We start from the raw sequence: 19,845 nt of genomic DNA, 5'->3' as shown, positions 1-19,845 counted from the left end.
ATTTGTCTTTATCATACTGGAGATGTTTGTGTGTATGTGTGTATGTGTGTGTGTGTGTGTGTGTGTATCCATTGAAGTCAAATCACCCATCTCATTGGCATCTGTGTATACATTTATATACATACATATATTACACAGTACATATTATATATAACTATTATATATAACATATTGTATGTATATGCCTATAGAGGTAATGTATCATGGTTATAAATTTTTATATATAATTTTAAAATGAATGTATTTTTTTGTGCCTCACCTCCCCAGATTTAATCTTTATTAATAATTTGATCTATAATCTTATAAATTTATCATCACTGCTTATTTTATTGTAAAAGAAAAGAATACAAAAGACACTAAGTCTGCAATACTTTTTTCCTCCATAACATTACACCAGAATATCTCCTATCTCAATGCATATATTTCCCTTTCTTTTTTAATAGCTGCATTTTATTATATCATATAGATGTCATATCTTTGATCGTATACTTTTGCTCATATGCATGAATCTCTACAGGGAAATCTCTTAAAAATGCAGTTGCTGGGTCAGTGGATAATGCATATCTTCAGTGTTAATAGATAATTCCAAATTGCCCTCCAAAAAGGTGGCACCAACTTAGTTATTCCTTTTAAGCTTCATAGAAAATAAGTACAATTCAACAAATACTGGCAAGCACCCTCTGCTTTTGAGGTTCTGGACATAGGCACTTTAGGGGAGATCCCAGGTGAATGAAGGTGGGTCATTGGCGAGGCCAATGGCCTCGGAGCTTACAATCTGATGGGCAGTTTATTTCCAGGGTGAAGGGTAGGGTGAGGTGGTAGAAAGAGCATTAGACTGAGATTCAGTGACAGAGCCAGCTCTTCTGTCCACTTGCTACATGATCTTGATCAAATCATATTCTTTCTCTGGGCCTCAACTCCCCACCTTCAGTTCGGACCTGCTATGGCTGTGGACCTGGGCCCTGTCCTCTCACAAGTCCTTCCAGCTGAGTGTGACCCATGAGAACATAGGGTGTAAGCCTCTTTTGCTTACTATTGGACCATGGACCTCTAGAACAGTGCTGGCCTGTAAGGAAGCAATTTGTGAAATGAGTGAACTAATGAAGATTCTGAAATCATTAAGATGCTGGAACGGGGGACAGCCGTTTATTCATCAAATCTTTAACTCTTAAATTGACACCTATAATACCTGAGACTTGAAGGAACTGGTTTAAGGACAATTTCCATGGGCCTATTTTAGCAAAGAAAGGCTCCGAGAGCCTCTGCAAAAGGATATGAAGTCCCCTGTTTGACTCAGCAGCTCCTACGTGACCTTGGCAGCAGTCCCCTTTTCTTGTGGAATTTCTGTTTCCATAGTACTGTTGGGGGACTATTAAGTAAGGTGATTTCTAAAACTACTGTGAGATCTAAAATATTTTGGGTTTGGTGATCAACTGTCCCTAGGTATGATTCAGACTCTGGCACCCCTGGACCGAGAATTTGTGTCCTGCTATTGGCTGACAGTGCTGGCAGTGGATAGGGGTTCCATGCCTCTCTCTTCTGTAACTGAAGTCTACATTGAGGTTACGGATGTCAACGACAACCCACCCCAGATGTCCAGGCCCGTGTTCTACCCCTCTGTCCGGGAGGATGCACCCTTGCATACTTCTGTGCTTCAGCTGGATGCCCAGGACCCGGACTCCAGCTCCAAAGGAAAGCTGACCTTTAACATCACCAGTGGGAACAACATGGGATTCTTCGCAATTCACCCTCTCACAGGTAAGGACCTCAGAAATCTGGGTGAATCGTGATCTCTACCACAGTGCTTTTCAAAGTTTGGTCCTAGACCAGCAGCATCACCATTGAACTCTTTAGGAACTCAAATTCTGAGGCCCCACATTACACCTACTGACTCAGAACACAGGGCGGGACCCAGAAATCTGTACTTTATTTAACAAAATATCTAGGGGATTCTTACGTGTACTAAGTTTGAGAATTACTGCTCTACTAAGTCTGTGTCTCTGGGAAAATACGAATATGTTGGATTTCTTTCCTTGGGGCTTAGGGAAGCTAAGCAGCTTGCCTGGTGGTCAAGCTGGGATATTTCAGATCTGTGAGTGTTCCCAAACCCACCCCTTCCCTGAGTCACAGCCACAGACTGAATCTCTTAACCCTCGTTCTAAACTGATCTCAAGCCTGCCCACAAAGTGGTGGCAATGAAGGGCCACTTCAGCAAGAGTCAACTGTCTCACAAACACCTATCCTTGGCTCAAGGCCACTGGGACAAGGACAGTGGATGGTTTAGAGGAATCCACAGGTCATAAGCTTGTAGCAGTGAGCCAGTCAGAGCTCACAGAGGTGTTTTATTTGGCCTGTGCAAGTTTTAAGCAATGACTTTTCAAGTTGTTGCCAACACTTAAAAATTAGAAAATTCCATAAAACATGCCATATTTCTGGTTGTTCATAAAAAAACAAACAAACAAAAAAAAACAACCAGGCCATCTGGCCACACTGACCCCATATTTGCACAGGGCTGCAACTGGCTGGAGCCAACAGCAGCTTCCAGTGCAGATCAGGTGCATGTCCTCCTGTCCCCACAGTTGCCTCACTCCCTATTGTACTATTCCCAGCCTGCTCCCTGAATCTATGCTATCTGCCCGGCTCCTGTTGGTGTTGGAATTTGGGAGCTAGTTCTCACTACTCTGGATGTATCTTTAAGGCCACATCTTTCTCCTAGAGGATGAACAAAAATCCTATAACAGAGGAGGCTGATGCTTTCTCCTATGAACCCAAGATCCTATTCTCTGGCTGCAACAATTCACTTTTTTATTTTTAAAGATTTATTTATTTATTTGAGAGAGAGAGAGCGAGCACAGGAGGGGCCAAGGAGGGGAGAGAGGGAAAGGGAGAGAGAGAATCTCAAGCAAACTCCCTGCTGAGCACAGAGCTCAACTTAGGGCTCCATCCCATGACTCTGAGATCCTGATCTGAGCCAAAATTAAGAGTCAGATGTTCAACAGACTGAGCCACCCAGGTGTCCCTCCAATAATTGACTCTTGGAAGGACAGAACCTTGGAGGAGGTGGAAAGGGAGAAAACTAGTCTCCCATCTTTCAGACAAAAGGAAACAAAGGGGAGCATGAGCCTGGAAGTCCTGGGACAGACAGTGCTGGAGGACGAGTGTCTTTGCACAGAGACATTAACTTTTGACCTCCGGGAATGGATTAGTCCTTTTAGAAGGACCATTTCACCCTGGAAAATAGGCCCAAGTTGGCTCTCTACCTGGGCCCATCCTGCCCCTCCCCTTTCAGAAGAAAGAAGAGATCTCTCACCTAAGGCACTGGCTTGTCAACATCTTCCAAATCCCTACTCTGTTTACTGTCAACAGTTCCTTGACACAGGCTCTGGCAAAATGCCCTAGAGAGCAGAGATGTTCTTAGTCTTCCTGCAGTTGAAGAGAAGAAATTTTAACCAGCAGGAACATTTAAAAATAAAATAATTAAGTCGACAATGGAGCCCCCAGTCCACCCTTCTTACCACCATTATATTGTCCCACTTCCTTGCTTGGATACCTTGGATGGTTTCCCTACATTTTTAAGATAAAGTCAGATCCTAACATGTCTCACACACTTGGGTCTGACATGGCCCATGCTGACCTTTTGGGCTTTATCCTGCCTTTCTCACCCTGCCACACTCTGGTTTCAACCATGTGACCTATTTCAGTCCACATGGTCTTTGCTCATGTTGTACTTTCTTCCAGAAGTTTGTTCTCCTCTCCTTTTGTCTGGCTAACTTCTGTTCTTCTCTCAGATCCTAGCCCAGCTGTTCTTTCTGGAGAGGAGTTTTTCCTGCCACTACATCTCCTAGCATCATCCACCCCCTTTCTTCTTTAAACACTTATCACATACAACATTATGTTCATTTGTGTGATTATTCCATTAATTATCCCTGTCCTCCACTAAACATCAAAGGCTTTCTAGAAAAGGAACCTTGACTGTTTTTGCCCTCTATAATATCGTCAGTGCCTGGCACACAGTAGGACCTCAACAAATAAGACAGAAATGAATGAATCTCTGCCGGCATCTACAATCTCTAGGGAAGTGAGAGTTTCACACATTTGTTCTGCAAATGTTTAAAGGTGTCTGTCCTTATGAAGCATTTAAACTATGTGCTATGTTGAAATGTGAAGATAAGGAAACACAGTTTCAGGCATTCCACCCATCATGAGCATGAAGATCTGGGTATAAAAAACTGAAGGAGCCAGTGCAAAGGAGCCCTGTTGTAAAATATGTGTAGACATGGTGCTGTGACTGCTCAGAGGAGAGAGGGAGATGCTCGGTGTGGTGCAGTAGCAATGGCTGCATGAAGCGGGGGTGGGCATGCTGAGTGGAAGGTGGGGGAGGACTGACAGGCAGCAGTCTGCGAGGACCCCTGGGCAGGGAGAGCCATCAAAGCAATCGCCAGTAGGGAGGATGAGCCAGTAAATAGGTCACTTGTCTAAAGGCAAATCCCATTCCCCCACTTACTCACTGTAAGATCTTGGGACAGTTACTCAGCTGCTCTTTGCCTGAGTTTTCCCACCAGTCAAGTGCAGAGGATAATGGCCCCCTCCCGACTGGTTGTGAAGATTAGACGAGTTAATTGAGAGAGAGAGAGAGAGAGAGAAAGAGCTTGGAAGAACAACACACAGGAGCTCCAAGAGTGTTGGCTGTTAGGATCCTGAGGGAAAGGGAGCTGGGCAGTGGTTGGGGTAAGACCTAGATGGTGGTGGGCCAGGTGAATGGTGTAGAAGAATCTGGAATCCATCAGAAGAGGAATTGACAGTGGTTGGAAAATCATTGGATGAGGAAAAATCAAAGATGGGCCTGAGATGGGTGATGGGAAACATCTGTTTGGAGAGGAGAAATGATGAAGCCTACCTCATGCCAGGAAGGGCACTCAGCTGGCCCTCACACAGCCCTGTGGGTGGCTCTGCCATGTCCTCATTCCACATGGTGCTTCCTGGGAATCCAGACACTGACCTCAGAGAGGGGGATGAGGCTGACAACAGAGGCAATGACCCAGAAGCCACAGGCAGCAATTACAGGGACACTGGCTCTTAGAAGGTCAGGGGATGTGGCGGTGAGAGAAAGGAGAGAAAGAAGAAAAATCAGAGTGACAGAGAAAAACTGTGTGAGATTCAGAGAGGTAAACAGGGGAAGGGAGAGCGGCAGAGAGGGGTAAGGGAAAGAGGAGGAGGATGATGAGGGAGAAACAGAGAGAGAGAGAGACAGAAAGGAAAGGGACGGAGGGAATGGAGAGAGAGAAGGTACAGGGAGGAAAGCCAGCACGGAGCCAGAGGGAAGGTTTACCAGCTGAGGCCCTCTCGTTCCTGCACTATTTCTGGGGGCCCCCTAGATCCTGGGTCTTTCCTTGTCAGGCCCCTCATCTTGGGGATAAGCTGGATTGGGTCATCTGGGACAACAGTCACACTGTCCCAGCGGAATGTGTCTTCCTTCCCTGACTGGAAGAGCCTCTGGCTGTGGGGCTTTCCAGAAACCTTCTCTGCTCCCCTGCCCCCATGTCTGCCCGCAGCAGGGAATAAAGAGTCCTGAGGAGACTGCTCTGAGGAGAGAGGGAGTTTGGTTCTACTGGTGACTCGGTTCTACTGCAAAAGGCAAGAACACTTCCCTAACAGAGGTCCATCCCATTTCCGGCACTGGAGGCTCCACCCCAACACCAACCCCCCTCCCCTCTCCTCCCTGAGCCCACCTCCCCACACTTCAGTACTCCATCATTTAACTGCCTAAACAAGAGAAAAAAACTTACTGAAAATTTCAGATGACCCCCTGACCTCTATCTGCTCTGCTTTCTCTTAAGAGACCTTCCCTATCCAGCCCTGACCACTCTGTCTGTGGGCTTGGATGCCCCTCTTGCATAACCTCCATCTTGACTTCCCTGATGACTGCAGAGAACCTTCTCTCCTTTGTGGCTTCAGGTGCCCTCAATTTATAGCCGTAGTGACTCAGAAAATTAAAACTAGACTTACAGATAACCAAATCCACCTTCCTTAATTTACAGGCAAGCTGAGAGGAGCCCAGAGGATACAAGCTGCTTCCCCCTCCCACCACAGTACCTTGCACACAGCATTCCTACTAACGGTGAAAGCAGGACATAGGTGGGAACCTCCACTGATCCCATGATCTCTGCTGTGCTCTCCCACTTCTTCACCTCCCTTTCTTCTCCAGAGTCCCATTCCTCGGTAATGTCCCTTTCTCCAAAGACCAGAAAAATTCTGCCCTAGGATTTGATGTATCTGCAAACTCACTCCCGAGAAAGTGGCCTGGGGAGCCCTTTGCTCAGGCCTCCATCCTTCCACCTCTCCCCCAGGTCTCCTATCCACCGCCCGGCAGCTGGACAGGGAGAACAAGGATGAACATATCCTGGAGGTGAGTAATGGTATGAACTCATTCACTGGATTCAAAAACCTCCTGAAGGAGTCCAAGCGGAAGCTGAGCCAGGCCCTGAGGCCACACGCGTGTCTCCAGGCACTGTGGCTGACGAGGGCCCTGGGCTCAGGGTGGAGGAGTTTCTTAGGCTGAGTCTTGCCCTGGTTGGTGGCCACAACTCTCAGGGGCTTCCCTGGCTCTCCAGCACAGGGAAGGGAAGGAATCTGAAACCATGTCTGGACTGGGCAGGAAGCACTGATTGATTAGTAAAGCCTGCAGTGAGTGCTGGAAGAGGGAGTGGTACACACGTGCTATGTACTTGTTGAGTCTGGTTTCCAGCCCATCCCTATAGCCAGAGAGAGAGAGAGAGAGAGAGAGAGAAAGAAAGAGAGTCACCCCAGGTCAAGTACTAGGGCAGTAGCTGAGCCCCGATGAAAACCCAGACCTTTGTTCTCTAGAGCTGTGGGTTCTAGGATGTTTCTAAAATCACGTAAACATCCCTGGGGCCCAATCCAACAGGAGGAGTCAGTAAATCAGAGAAGAGGGGAGTAAATCGGAAGGAATCTAGTTATACCCCTTTTGGAGCCATCCGTAACTGATTAACAGGCATCTCTTTCAGTCATAAAAACATCGGGTGGGAGGGACGCACATTCTTCTGCAGAATTGAAATAAATTGGCCTTCTGTGCTCCCAGGTCTGCACATTCCCTTTGTCAGAAATAGGTAATATTAGTAAGCAGCTACTAAATAGCCTTCTGGGACGGAGGCATTCTCCCTAGTTCAGTAGAGGTATTTCTCTTTAGACACCAAAATATTTAAAAAATTCAGAACCACTTAGAGTGGAAATGTCCTATCTTGTAGGATGCCCTTGAGGCTATTGATGCGTGGGACGATTTGCCCTTACATGTAATAGCCCCTGATTCTGAAGTTGTCTTAGTGCCTTTTCTCTCCCTCTGGATTTCATTTCATCCATCGGTCCACATGTCTGACTCAAAAGGTACCACCCACTCCTTCATAAGCATCTTCTCATTTGTTTTTTTTTTCTAACCTCCAGTAGCTTAAGGAAACCAGAGAACAAAGCTCATGAGAATTACAAGCAATAAAAAGTAAATGGTCTCCAAAAAATGGCCCATGGGCCTCCTGAGTAAAGAGCACTAGCTTCTCTCTAGAGCCTCTGTGGCTTTGTTTTTTTCCAATTCTTTCTGGCTTTCCTGCGGGTGAGATTACTGGAGAGCTGGGTTCCAAGTAGGTGAAGTTACAATAATAAAAATCATAAGCATATACCAACGAACAGACCGACTACTATTCTCAGGCCGTCGAAGGGAGGGGTGGTGGTAGGGTTGCAGTGGGTGGAGATGCATACTCATGCTTTGCATTTGGCGATTCATACCCTATTCTGTCCCTAGGTGACTGTGCTGGACAATGGGGAGCCCTCCTTAAAGTCCACCTCCAGGGTGGTGGTACGCATCTTAGATGTCAATGACAACCCCCCTGTGTTCTCGCACAAGCTCTTCAATGTCCGCCTTCCAGAGAGGCTGAGCCCAGCCACCCCTGGGCCCGTATACAGGCTGGTGGCTTCAGACCCCGATGAGGGTCTCAATGGCAGGGTCACCTACAGCATCGAGGAGAGTGATGAAAGGAGCTTCAGTATCGACCCAGCCACAGGCATGGTGTCATCCAGCAGCACCTTCACAGCTGGAGAATACAACATCCTCACGGTGAGGAGGGGATGGAGGCCGCAGAGGGGGGACTGTCATATCTGCTAAGGGATATTTTTTGAGGATACAGGAGAAGGGAAACAGCCATCAGGCATGGTGAAGGTAGGTACTTCCTTCCCTGGCTTTCTCTGAGAGAAATGGGAGCCCTGACATCAGCCAAAGCATCAGAATTCTGGGCCTTTCTCTTTGAAGGCAGTAAGTTCTTGCCTGGGAAATCTGCTCTATTCTTAGAGGTAAGGATTTTGGTGAGGGTAGCCTAGACTTTGGTTGTAAGCCTGGGTTCCAAGCCTAGCTCTGCCCTTTTACACCTGTGTGACTTTGGACAAGTCCTTGAGCCTCTTTGAACTTTGTTTTATCATCTGCAAAATGGGGATAAGAACATTTTCCTTGTAGGAAGCCAACATAACAAGTGGCTAGGACAGGGACATTCAGGCTGTCAGCCTCATTGCTGGCCAGGCAGCTGATCTCAGACAGCTGAATGCATTTCCTCCTGCTAAAGGGAGATATAATGGTACCTCTCTCAGGAATGTCATGAGAATGAAATTAGATAGAGCACATATTGCTCTTAGAGCAGGGCCAGATACTAGTGAGAGCTCCATAAATTCTATTTAGTTTATGTATATGATTTTTAGGAAGGGCCCCATATGCCAAGGCCAGCTTGAGAATTAGCATGCAATAAGGCTTCAGTTAATGGTGGCTCTGATATTTTTTCACTATGCATGAAGTTCTTGGGCCCAGGTTATTTGTTTAGTTCCCCACTGTGCCTGTAGGAACTAGCATGGTGCCTGTTCACAGTGAGCCTTCAACTGCGTGGTTGAATGAATGAATGAATGGATGGATGAGTGGCTAAAAGCCCAGCTCCACCAGTCACAGGGTGCTCTGTCTCTTGGCTGACCACCCAGGTCTTCTTATTTCTTGGCCCCAACCCTGCAGACAAAGCCTCGATTTCAGGTTTGGCTTCTTTTCAGATCAAAGCAACAGACAGTGGGCAGCCACCACTCTCAGCCAGTGTCCGGCTACACATCGAGTGGATCCCCCAGCCCCGGTCCTCCTCCATACCATTGGCCTTTGACGAGCCCCACTACAGCTTCACAGTCATGGAGACTGACCCCGTGAACCACTTGGTGGGCGTCATCAGTGTGGAGGGCCGACCGGGTCTCTTCTGGTTCAACATCTCTGGTGAGAGCCCGAGGAGGGCCAGCCTCTCCCATCCTTATAGCCCAGCCCTGGTGCGCACAGCCTAGTCCTTCTGAGCACACTCATTCAGGTCATGCTCCCTGGCAGCCTCTTCTCTGGCTATGAGTAGTGACTGTCTCTTCCCTTATTCTCCAGGCCAGCGGGTGAGCAGAAATAGCACTTCTGCCAAACTTGCCTTCCACACCAGCTATGATCTCAGTGAGAGCCTCCATGGCCTCCCTGGGACCCCCTCCCCCACCGGCCACAGTTGGTCAGAGCCTCAGTTACTCCAAGGGCCTGGGAGACTTGGGAGAAAGCACAAGTCTTGTGTTTTCTCTCCTGCCTCAATGTGAGATCCATGTAGAGCTGACATCATTCACCAGGAGCCTGAGGACTGCTGTACCCTGGGGCCATGCTCGGTATTCTAATCCCAGGTTCCATCCTCACAGTCATGGGGAAGTGTCCATTTTCTTTATCGGAGACACTTGGGTCCAAGCTCTCATGGTCTTCTCTGCAATTCCTTTGAAGACTTATTAAAATATCTGGGGAGAGGAGAATCACAGACCCCTTTGGGACTCTGATGAATTGTTTGGGCATCTTATGAATGCTCAGGCCCTCTTCCCAGAAATATGTGCATGTGCACGCACACACACACATTTGCACACAAATATAAGGGTTTATAGATTCTCTGAAACCCAGCCAGGGTCCTGAGGGTTTCAGGACCACATGAACTGTGGAGTCCTCTTACAGAGATTCCCGGCCTGGTTCAGAGATTAAATGTACACCAGTCCCAAAACTTTTGACCTCCTGGATCTAATTTCAATTCTGACTCACTATTCTTGTTTGGCTTTTTTCCCCCTTTGTACAAAATTAACACATGTACTCCGTAAATCATTAAGGAAACACCAATGAGGGTGAGAAGAGAATTAAAATCACTCAAACTCCCACCAGTCAGAAGATAATCCACAGCCAAAATGTTGATGTCTTTCTGTTTAGTCATTTTTCTTTATACACACACACACATACACGCATTTAGGATTATATTAAAGTATTCTTTTATAACCTTTTAAAATATAAGGTGAATATATTTCCATGCCACTAAACAGATTTCTATTTAGTAGACATTTAAATAGTTGTATGTTAATTCTATATTTTAGATTCATATAGTTTATGAAATCAATTCCCTCTTGTTGAACAGAGTTAGTTTCATTCTTTCATTCTTTCATTTAGACTCTGCAGACTGTCCTATAAGCCATGAGGTAGAGCTCCAGTACTCCTGCCCGCTTCAGTCCCGGCAGCAGAACACATTCTATGGAAAACACTGGATGTCCTCTGGCACTAGTTTGTCCTTATATACTTACATTTTTCTGTATCATCACTTAGATCTTAAAAAATTGGACAATAACTTGACAGGACCTACTACCACCTCCTGTCAATCTGCTGGCCAAGTCCCTGGGCACTACCACTGCCACCATCACTGAGGGTGCATGCTTTCCCCCCTGCTCCCACTCCAGGTGGTGACAAGAACATGGACTTTGATATTGAGAAGACCACAGGCAGCATTGTCATTGCCAAGCCTCTGGACACAAGGAGGAGGTCGAACTATAACTTGACTGTGGAGGTGACTGATGGGTCCCACACCATTGCCACTCAGGTGAGAAGCCTCCCCAGGGATCCCTGAGCTGAGAGCGGATGGGAGGCCTCCTTGGTTGGGATGAAGCTACGGAGGGCTTGCAGTGGATGTGGTGTATCTCAGAGGGCACTGAATTTGGAATCAAGTTTTTGCCCTCCAGTCTTACCTGATACACTTTCTACTTTGTGCTCTTGGGACAATTCTCGTTTCCACTGTGGATCTCTGTGTAATGAAGGACTTTGGCTAAATGAGCAGTTTTCAATTTAAGATAGAGTTCTATAGGGGCTACCATGGGTATGAGAGATGATGGTCAGTGGGTTCCTGGATTTCTACTATGGCTTCAGCCTGAATTTTACTTATTTCAGGTGTTGGAATTTCATTAAAATTTCACTTAAAGAAAAAAGCCCTTTGAACCAGAATTTTGTTTTCTGAAAACCACTAGACTGCATGTTATTTCAAAGCTTTGTGATTTTGAAACCCTATCATTCATTCAACAAATATTTATAGAGTGACAGCTGTGTGCCAGGCACTACACTAGGCCCAGATGATATGGTGAAGAACCAGACAGAAAGACAAGTTCCTAGAGCTTACGGTCTACCTTCTCTCTCATTCTCCTCCCTAGGTCTACATCTTCATGATCGCCAATATTAACCACCATCGGCCTCAGTTTCTGGAGGCTCATTATGAAGTCAGAGTTCCCCAGGACACACTTCCTGGGGTGGAGCTCCTCCGAGTCCAGGCCACAGATCCAGACAAGGGCAAGGGCCTCATCTACACCATACATGGCAGCCAAGACCCGGGAAGTGCCAGTCTCTTCCAGCTGGACCCAAGCAGTGGTGTCCTGGTAACGGTGGGGAAGTTGGACTTGGGCTCGGGCCCCTCCCATCACACGCTGACAGTTATGGTGAGTAACCTGAGAAATCCGGGAAGATGCACTTGCATGTGGATGTGTGGGGGTGCACACACAGAGGCATGCTGAAGGTTCCCTTTCCCCTGATGTGTACGGATGCCCGGGATGATCTGTGACATGAGATGTGATATTTCATAGCCAACCAGAGGCGCCTACCATAAGGGATGTCCTAGAGTAAAGAAGAGGGGAGAGCTGCCAAGGAGGCACATGCAACCCCAGCTTTCTCTGGGCTCACTCCAAATACTCCCCAATAGTTCTCTCCCTGCTCCATGACTGCATGACCACATGGGGGCTGACATCGTGTCGGAGGTGGGAAAGACCAGAGACTGTCCCCCAGCCCCCACAGCAAGCACTGGGGTGAGGAAGTGAGGTGTGCAGGGCACAACATGGAAGAAAGACTCACTTTCAGGGTTCTGTGCCTACGATTTTGTGACCCTGAGAGGGAGCCTCCCTCAACCTACGCCCTGTGTGCCTCATGTGTCTCACTGGGTCTCAGCCCTGACCCGGCGCACTTCTCTCATCTTACACCTGAGGCCCACAGAGGTACAAAAACTTGCTCACCATCATACAGTTCTTTATGATGGAACCAGAATCAAAGCCAGCCTCCCTGGCTCAAGTTGCAGGGTTTTATGTGCTAGTTTATAAATAGCACATAAATATACAATAAAAGCTCTGAAAAATCCTACAGCAAAGAAAACTTTAACTTCATTTAATTCAGTGCCCCCTAAATTTAGTCACCCTTAGAATTTTCTCCCCCCTGCATAACATGTTAACATCTCGAGGAACTAATCGTTTCTGAGACCTAATTTGGACATTACTGTTTCTGTGCTTATTTCTGCCTTTCTCCTAGAGTGGGAGTATCCATGAAAATGGCTAAGCCCAATAATCACTAATTTACAAATTTATTTTTTAAAAAAGAGCATAAATGAGAGCAAAGTTTAAAAGAACACAGAGAGTTACAATTAGATATATTTTCCACCAGCATTCTATTACATTGACCGTGATTTAACCCTTCCTCCTCCCGTTCCATTTGCTGCTCATGGCATTATCCCCTTGGGCCCATAGGTCCGAGACCAGGAGATGCCCATCAAGAGGAACTTTGTGTGGGTGTCCATTTATGTGGAGGATGGAAACCTCCACCCACCCCACTTCACCCAGCTCCACTATGAGGCAAGCGTTCCTGACACCACGGCCCCTGGCACAGAGCTGCTCCAGGTCCGAGCCATGGATGGTGACCGGGGAGCCAATGCTGAGGTCCACTACTCCCTCCTCAAAGGTGAGAGGCTTGGCCATGAGTCCAGAGCGTGAGGGAAGAGTCTCTGGCAATAAGAAAAAGGCCCAGGGCCATGAATTTGCAAGTAGATCAAATGCCAGGTTCTCTAAACTGTGGCAAATACCATTTCTAGAGCATTCTCTGGGATTATAATAACCTAACTTAATGTATTTCTGAAGATGGTAAGGATAAGAGCTAAGGGCCTACTTAAGTTATGGAAGAATTAATATACATATTATATAAATTCACCAATAACCACATTCATAAAGGATGCTTATGAAGTCCATGCAACATTTTAAAATGTAGTACCTGTGCCTTTATGACAGAAAGGACCTATAAATACCTTATAAGATGTATGGCACAGTTTTAGGAATTACATTTAGGAGTAACATTTTCTGTTAAGGCTGTATCATTTTTGTATCTGTTATACGGTTTTCCCCTCTCAAAAATGGGAACAATATTCCCTGTCCCAGAAAGATTTTAAAGATTAAAAGAGAAGATATATGTTAATACATGTTGTAAACTGTAAAATATTATATGAATGCCAAGGGTTTATTGCTATCATTGATAAGTGTTAATTATACATAATCAAAGAAACAAAAAATGACAATATCGAGAATCCAACTAATTATTAATGATAATTATGTTTGATAATTCATAATTAATGATATGTAATAATTATTATCTTTTTTTATTTAAAAAAATTTTAAAAAATATTTTATTTATTTATTTGACAGAGAGATCACAAGTAGGCAGAGAGGCAGGCAGAGAGAGAGGAGGAAGCAGGCTCCCTGCTGAGCAGAGAGTCCAATGCGGGACTCGATCCCAGGACCCTGAGATCATGACCTGAGCCGAAGGCAGTGGCTTAACCCACTGAGCCACCCAGGCGCCCCTGTAATAATTATTATCTTTAACAAAGTTTATACTCCATAGAGCTAGATATGTGGAGGGACATAGTGAATGTGACTTGTTTTATGCTCTCACAGAGCATAATGTTCATTTATTGCTTATATACTTCCTAGAAATCAGAACTTTTGCATTTTTTTAAGAAACAGAATTGTTATATCTTGCCATGTGGCAGAAATCTATGCATCACTGAAAAACAGTAATACTAACCCATTAGTTGCTTTCTTTTTGCCATTTATAAAGCACACTCACATCTTTTACCTCATTTTATCTCATGGACAACCCCATTGATGGAGGTACTCTGTGCCACTCAACCCCAAAACCTGACATGGAAGGATCTTCCCACTATAGACTATATGGGGAACAGACGGAGTAGTGTTTTAATTCTCTCCTATAAAAGCCACAACTGAAATAGAGTGGAGTGTGCTTTTCTTCCAAAGCATACATTTCCTTTTTTTGCTTTCAAGACCTTCTGCAGCTCTGGTTCACAGCTTAAGTTGTGACCCCAAAACTGAGTGATCATTAAGTTGCCACTTACAGAGTACTTACTATGTACCCCATGTAAGGTATTTTAGAAAGTAAATATCTTCCCTATAAACTACATCATAACTAGATCCACGGTAACACGGGATGTAGATGTTTTTCCTGTCCAAGTTTTGTGTGATAGCCTTTTTACTGATCTAGAAAGTATATCTTGAACATGTGGCAAATTTCAGTTTGTCTTGTCTTTTGTTTCAGGGAACAGCGAGGGTTTCTTCAACATTGATGCCCTGCTAGGCACCATCACTCTGGCCCGGAAACTTGATCAGGCAAGTCATGCCCGGTATAGTCTGACAGTCAAGGCAGAAGATCAAGGCTCCCCACAGTGGCATGACCTGGCTACAGTGATCATTAATGTCTACCCCTCAGAGAGCAGTGCCCCCATCTTCTCCAAAGCTGAGTACTTCGTAGAGATCCCCGAATCAATCCCTGTTGGCTCCCCAATCCTCCTTGTGTCAGCCACAAGCTCCTCAGAAGTTACCTATGAATTAAGAGAGGGAAACAAGGATGGTGTGTTCTCCATGAACTCGTATTCTGGCCTCATTTCCACCCACAAGAAACTGGACCATGAGAAAATTTCATCTTATCAGCTGAAAATCCGAGGCAGCAATATGGCAGGTGCATTTACTGATGTCATGGCTCTTGTTTACATCATTGATGAAAATGACAATGCTCCCATGTTCTTCAAGTCCATTTTTGTGGGCCAAGTTAGTGAAGCAGCTCCTCTGTACAGCATGGTCATGGATGAAAACAACAACCCCCTTGTGATTCGTGCTTCTGACAGTGATGAAGAAGCTAATTCCTTGTTGGTCTATGAAATTTTGGATCCAGAGGCTTTGAAGTTTTTCAAAATTGATCCCAGCATGGGAACCCTAATCATCATATCAGAGATGGATTATGAGAGCATGCCTTCTTTCCAATTCAGCGTCTACGTCCATGACCAAGGAAACCCTATCTTATTTGCATCCAGGCCTGTCCAGGTCATCATCAATGTCAGAGATGTAAATGACTCTCCTCCCAGGTTCTCAGACCATGTATATGAAGTAGCAGTAGTGAAGCCCATCCATCGGGGTATGGAGCTCCTCATCGTGCGGGCCAGCGATGATGACTCAGAAGTCAATTATAGTATTAAAACTGGCAATGCTGATGAAGCTGTTGCCATCCATTCCATCACAGGTCGTATATCTGTACTGAATCCTGCTTTCCTGGGGGTCTCTAGAGAGCTCACTATCAGGGCTTCTGATGGTCTGTATCAAGATACTGCTCTTGTAAAAATTTTTTTGACACAAGCCCCTAACACAAGTTTACAGTTTGATCAGATTGTTTATAGGGCAACAGTGAAGGAGAATTTACAAGATAGAAAGGCAGTGGTGATTCTTGGTGCCCAGGGCAATCACTTGAATGACACTCTTTCCTACTTCCTGTTGAATGGCACAGATATGTTTCATATGGTCAAATCAGCAGGTGTGTTGCAGACAAGAGGTATGGTGTTTGACAGAGAAGAGCAGGACACTTATGAGGTGGCAGTGGAATTGAGGGACAATCGGACCCCTCAGCGGGTGGCTCAGGCTCTGGTCAGAGTCTCTGTTGAGGATGTCAATGACAATCCCCCTCAATTTAAGCACCTGCCCTACTACACAATTATCCAAGATGGCACAGAGCCAGGGGATGTCCTCTTTCAGGTGTCTGCCACTGACCAGGACTTGGGGGTAAATGGTGCTGTAACATATGCATTTGCAGAAGATTACACATATTTTCGAATAGACCCCTACCTTGGGGACATATCACTGAAGAAACCTTTTGACTATCAAGCTTTAAATAAGTATCACCTCAAAGTCATTGCTCGGGATGGAGGAACCCCATCCCTCCAGACTGAGGAAGAGGTACTTGTCACCGTGAGAAATAAATCCAACCCACTGTTTCAGAGCCCTTACTACAAAGTGAGAGTGCCTGAAAATATCACACTCTATACGCCAATTCTCCACACCCAGGCCCGAAGTCCAGAGGGACTCCGACTCATTTACAACATTGTGGAGGAAGAGCCCCTGATGCTCTTTACCACTGACTTTAAGACTGGAGTTCTAACAGTAACAGGCCCTTTGGACTATGAGTCTAAGACCAAACATGTGTTCACAGTCAGAGCCACAGACACAGCTTTGGGGTCATTTTCTGAGGCCACGGTGGAGGTTCTGGTGGAGGACATCAATGATAATCCTCCCACTTTTTCTCAATTGGTCTACACTACTTCAATCTCAGAAGGCTTGCCTGCTCAGACTCCTGTGATCCAACTGTTGGCTTCTGACCAGGATTCAGGGAAGAACCGTGATGTCTCCTATCAGATCGTAGAGGATGGTTCAGATATTTCCAAATTCTTCCAGATCAATGGGAGCACAGGGGAGATGTCCACAGTTCAAGAGCTGGATTATGAAACTCAACAACACTTTCATGTGAAGGTCAGGGCCATGGATAGAGGAGACCCCCCACTCACTGGTGAAACTCTTGTGGTTGTTAATGTATCTGACATCAATGATAACCCCCCAGAATTCAGGCAACCTCAGTATGAAGCCAATGTCAGTGAGCTGGCAACCTGTGGACACCTGGTTCTTAAAGTTCAAGCTCTTGACCCTGACAGCAGGGACACCTCCCATCTGGAGTACCTGATTCTTTCTGGCAATCAGGACAGGCATTTCTCCATTAACAGCTCATCAGGAATAATTTCTATGTTTAACCTTTTCAAAAAGAACCTGGACTCTTCTTACAATTTGAGGGTAGGTGCTTCTGATGGGGTCTTTCAGGCAACTGTGCCAGTGTATATCAACACTACAAATGCCAACAAGTACAGCCCAGAGTTCCAGCAGCATGTTTATGAGGCAGAATTAGCAGAGAATGCAAAGGTGGGAACAAAGGTGATTGAGTTGCTAGCCATAGATAAAGACAGTGGTCCCTATGGTACTGTAGATTATACCATCATCAATAAACTAGCAGGTGAGAAGTTTTCTATAAACCCCAATGGCCAGATCACCACTCTGCAGAAACTGGATCGGGAAAATTCAACAGAGAGAGTTATTGCTATTAAAGTCATGGCTCAGGATGGAGGAGGAAGAGTGGCCTTCTGCACTGTAAAGATCATCCTGACAGATGAAAATGACAACCCTCCACAATTTAAAGCATCTGAGTACACAGTGTCCATTCAGTCCAATGTCAGTAAAGATTCCCCAGTTATTCAGGTGTTGGCCTACGATGCAGATGAGGGTCAGAATGCAGATGTCACCTACTCAGTGGACTCAGTGGAGGATTTGGATGAAGAAGTCATTGAAGTCAACCCAACTACTGGTATTGTCAAGGTGAAGGAGAGCTTGGTGGGATTGGAAAATCGTGCCTTTGACTTAAAAATCAAAGCCCAAGATGGGGGCCCTCCTCACTGGAACTCTCTGGTCCTGCTACGACTTCAGGTGGTTCCTAATGAAGTATCCTTGCCCAAATTTTCTGAACCTCTGTATACTTTCTCTGCATCTGAAGATCTTCCAGAAGGGTCTGAAATTGGTTCTGTTAAAGCAATGGCTGCTCAAGATCCAGTCATCTATAGTCTAGTGCAGGGTACTACACCAGAAAGCAACAAGGATGGTGTCTTCTCCTTGGACCGAAACACAGGAGTTCTAAAGGTGAGAAAGGCCATGGACTATGAGTCCACCAAATGGTACCAGATTGATTTAATGGCACATTGTCCCCATAATGATACTCACTTGGTTTCCTTGGTCTCTGTCAATATCCAAGTGAAAGATGTCAATGATAATAGGCCTATATTTGAGGCTGATCCCTATAAGGCTGTTCTCACTGAGAATATGCCAGTGGGGACCTCAGTCATTCAAGTGACTGCCAATGACGAGGACACTGGCAGTGATGGCCAGGTGAGCTACAGGCTTCCAGTGGACCCTGGTAGCAATATCCATGAGCTCTTTGCCATTGACAGTGAGACTGGCTGGATCACCACACTCCAGGAACTTGACTGTGAGACCCACCAGAACTACCGTTTTTATGTGGTGGCCTATGACCATGGAAGGACCATCCAGCTATCTTCTCAGGTTCTTGTTGAAGTCTCCATTACAGATGAGAATGACAACGCTCCCCAATTTGCTTCTGAAGACTACAGAGGATCTGTGGTTGAGAACAATGAACCTGGTGAACTTGTGGTCACTCTTAAAACCTTGGATGCTGATATCTCTGAGCAGAACAGACAGGTCACCTGCTATATCACAGGTAAGGATAACTGTCTTGGAATGGAAGCACTGGAGTACTTTGAAAAAAGTATAGTAGGAGGTGCCCTAAGACATGGATTCAAGTCCTGGCTCTGTCACCTATTAGCGATGTGACCTTGCATAGATCAATTAACCTTCCAGGACCTCAGTTGCTTCATCTATAGACTTTGCATCCCTGTTCTCATTCACCTTACGAGGATGCTTGTAAGATCTAACTTGAAAAAGCTCTTGAGAGCCTCCTATAAATTGGAAAGTGTTTTGTAGAGAGAATTTCTTATTTCTTTAGACAGAGTAGACAGAATAGAAGGGAGATACTGTAAACGGTCTCAGCTTCTAGGGGATGGAGAAGACATCAGTAATGGTGTGATCCATGAAAACTCTGTCAGTTGACGTTTTTGTGGAGTGTATTCCACCTAGAGCAAGTTGTGGATACTAGAAACACTCCTTAAGTCAATCACAAGACTTAAGTGTTAGAGTAAAAACCCTTCCATAGATATGATTCCAGCTAAATCCTTCATTTCACACACAGATAGGGGCAGAAACTCAACCAAGGTCACACTCCAGGCTTGAGTCAGGTCTGTGATTAAAACCACACCCTGTGAACTATTTTTCCCAGTGGATACTTACTGCAAACCTAAATTACCTCAGCCCCTGTCCAGTGGCTGAACCAGCTAGCCAGTGGCCAAAAAAGACTTTCTTTACTTCTCTCTCTCTCTCTCTCTCTCTCTTTAAAAAGATTTTATTTATTTATTTGTCAGAGAGAGAGAGAGAGAGAGAGAGAGAGAGCATAAGCTGGGGCAGAGGGAGAAGAAGAATCCCACTGCACAGGGAGCCCAATGCCAGACTCAATCCCAGGTGGTATCATGACCTGAGCCGAGGGCAGGCACCCATGCATCCTAGGAGTTTCTTTACTTCTCAGTGTCCCTTTCCTCCTATCCCGGGTGCCATGTCATCCCATCCCTATAGACGTGGCTCCATCTGCTATCACATCTCTCTGACTGGAAATTAAGAACGTAAAGTTCCAACCAA

The 19,845-nt window shown here is 45.7% G+C and overlaps 1 protein-coding gene across 1 annotated transcript in view; it reads left to right on the top strand.

Annotated features, from left to right (window-relative positions):
- FAT2 (FAT atypical cadherin 2) overlaps positions 1–19,845 on the top strand; it is a 77,888-nt gene that overhangs the window by 23,890 nt on the left and 34,153 nt on the right. The window contains exons 3-10 of the mRNA XM_004737782.3: positions 1,444–1,758; positions 6,348–6,406; positions 7,811–8,122; positions 9,091–9,301; positions 10,813–10,952; positions 11,554–11,835; positions 12,907–13,117; positions 14,759–18,817. Coding sequence (XP_004737839.2) covers positions 1,444–1,758; positions 6,348–6,406; positions 7,811–8,122; positions 9,091–9,301; positions 10,813–10,952; positions 11,554–11,835; positions 12,907–13,117; positions 14,759–18,817 — 5,589 coding nt within the window. The remainder of the gene's footprint in view (positions 1–1,443; positions 1,759–6,347; positions 6,407–7,810; positions 8,123–9,090; positions 9,302–10,812; positions 10,953–11,553; positions 11,836–12,906; positions 13,118–14,758; positions 18,818–19,845) is intronic.

Source organism: Mustela putorius, unplaced genomic scaffold (genome assembly GCF_011764305.1).
Source record: "Mustela putorius furo isolate JIRA1106 unplaced genomic scaffold, ASM1176430v1.1 tig00000407_pilon_pilon_pilon, whole genome shotgun sequence".
NCBI classification, from domain to species: Eukaryota; Metazoa; Chordata; class Mammalia; order Carnivora; family Mustelidae; genus Mustela; species Mustela putorius.
This window is presented reverse-complemented; position numbering and strand designations above follow the sequence as displayed.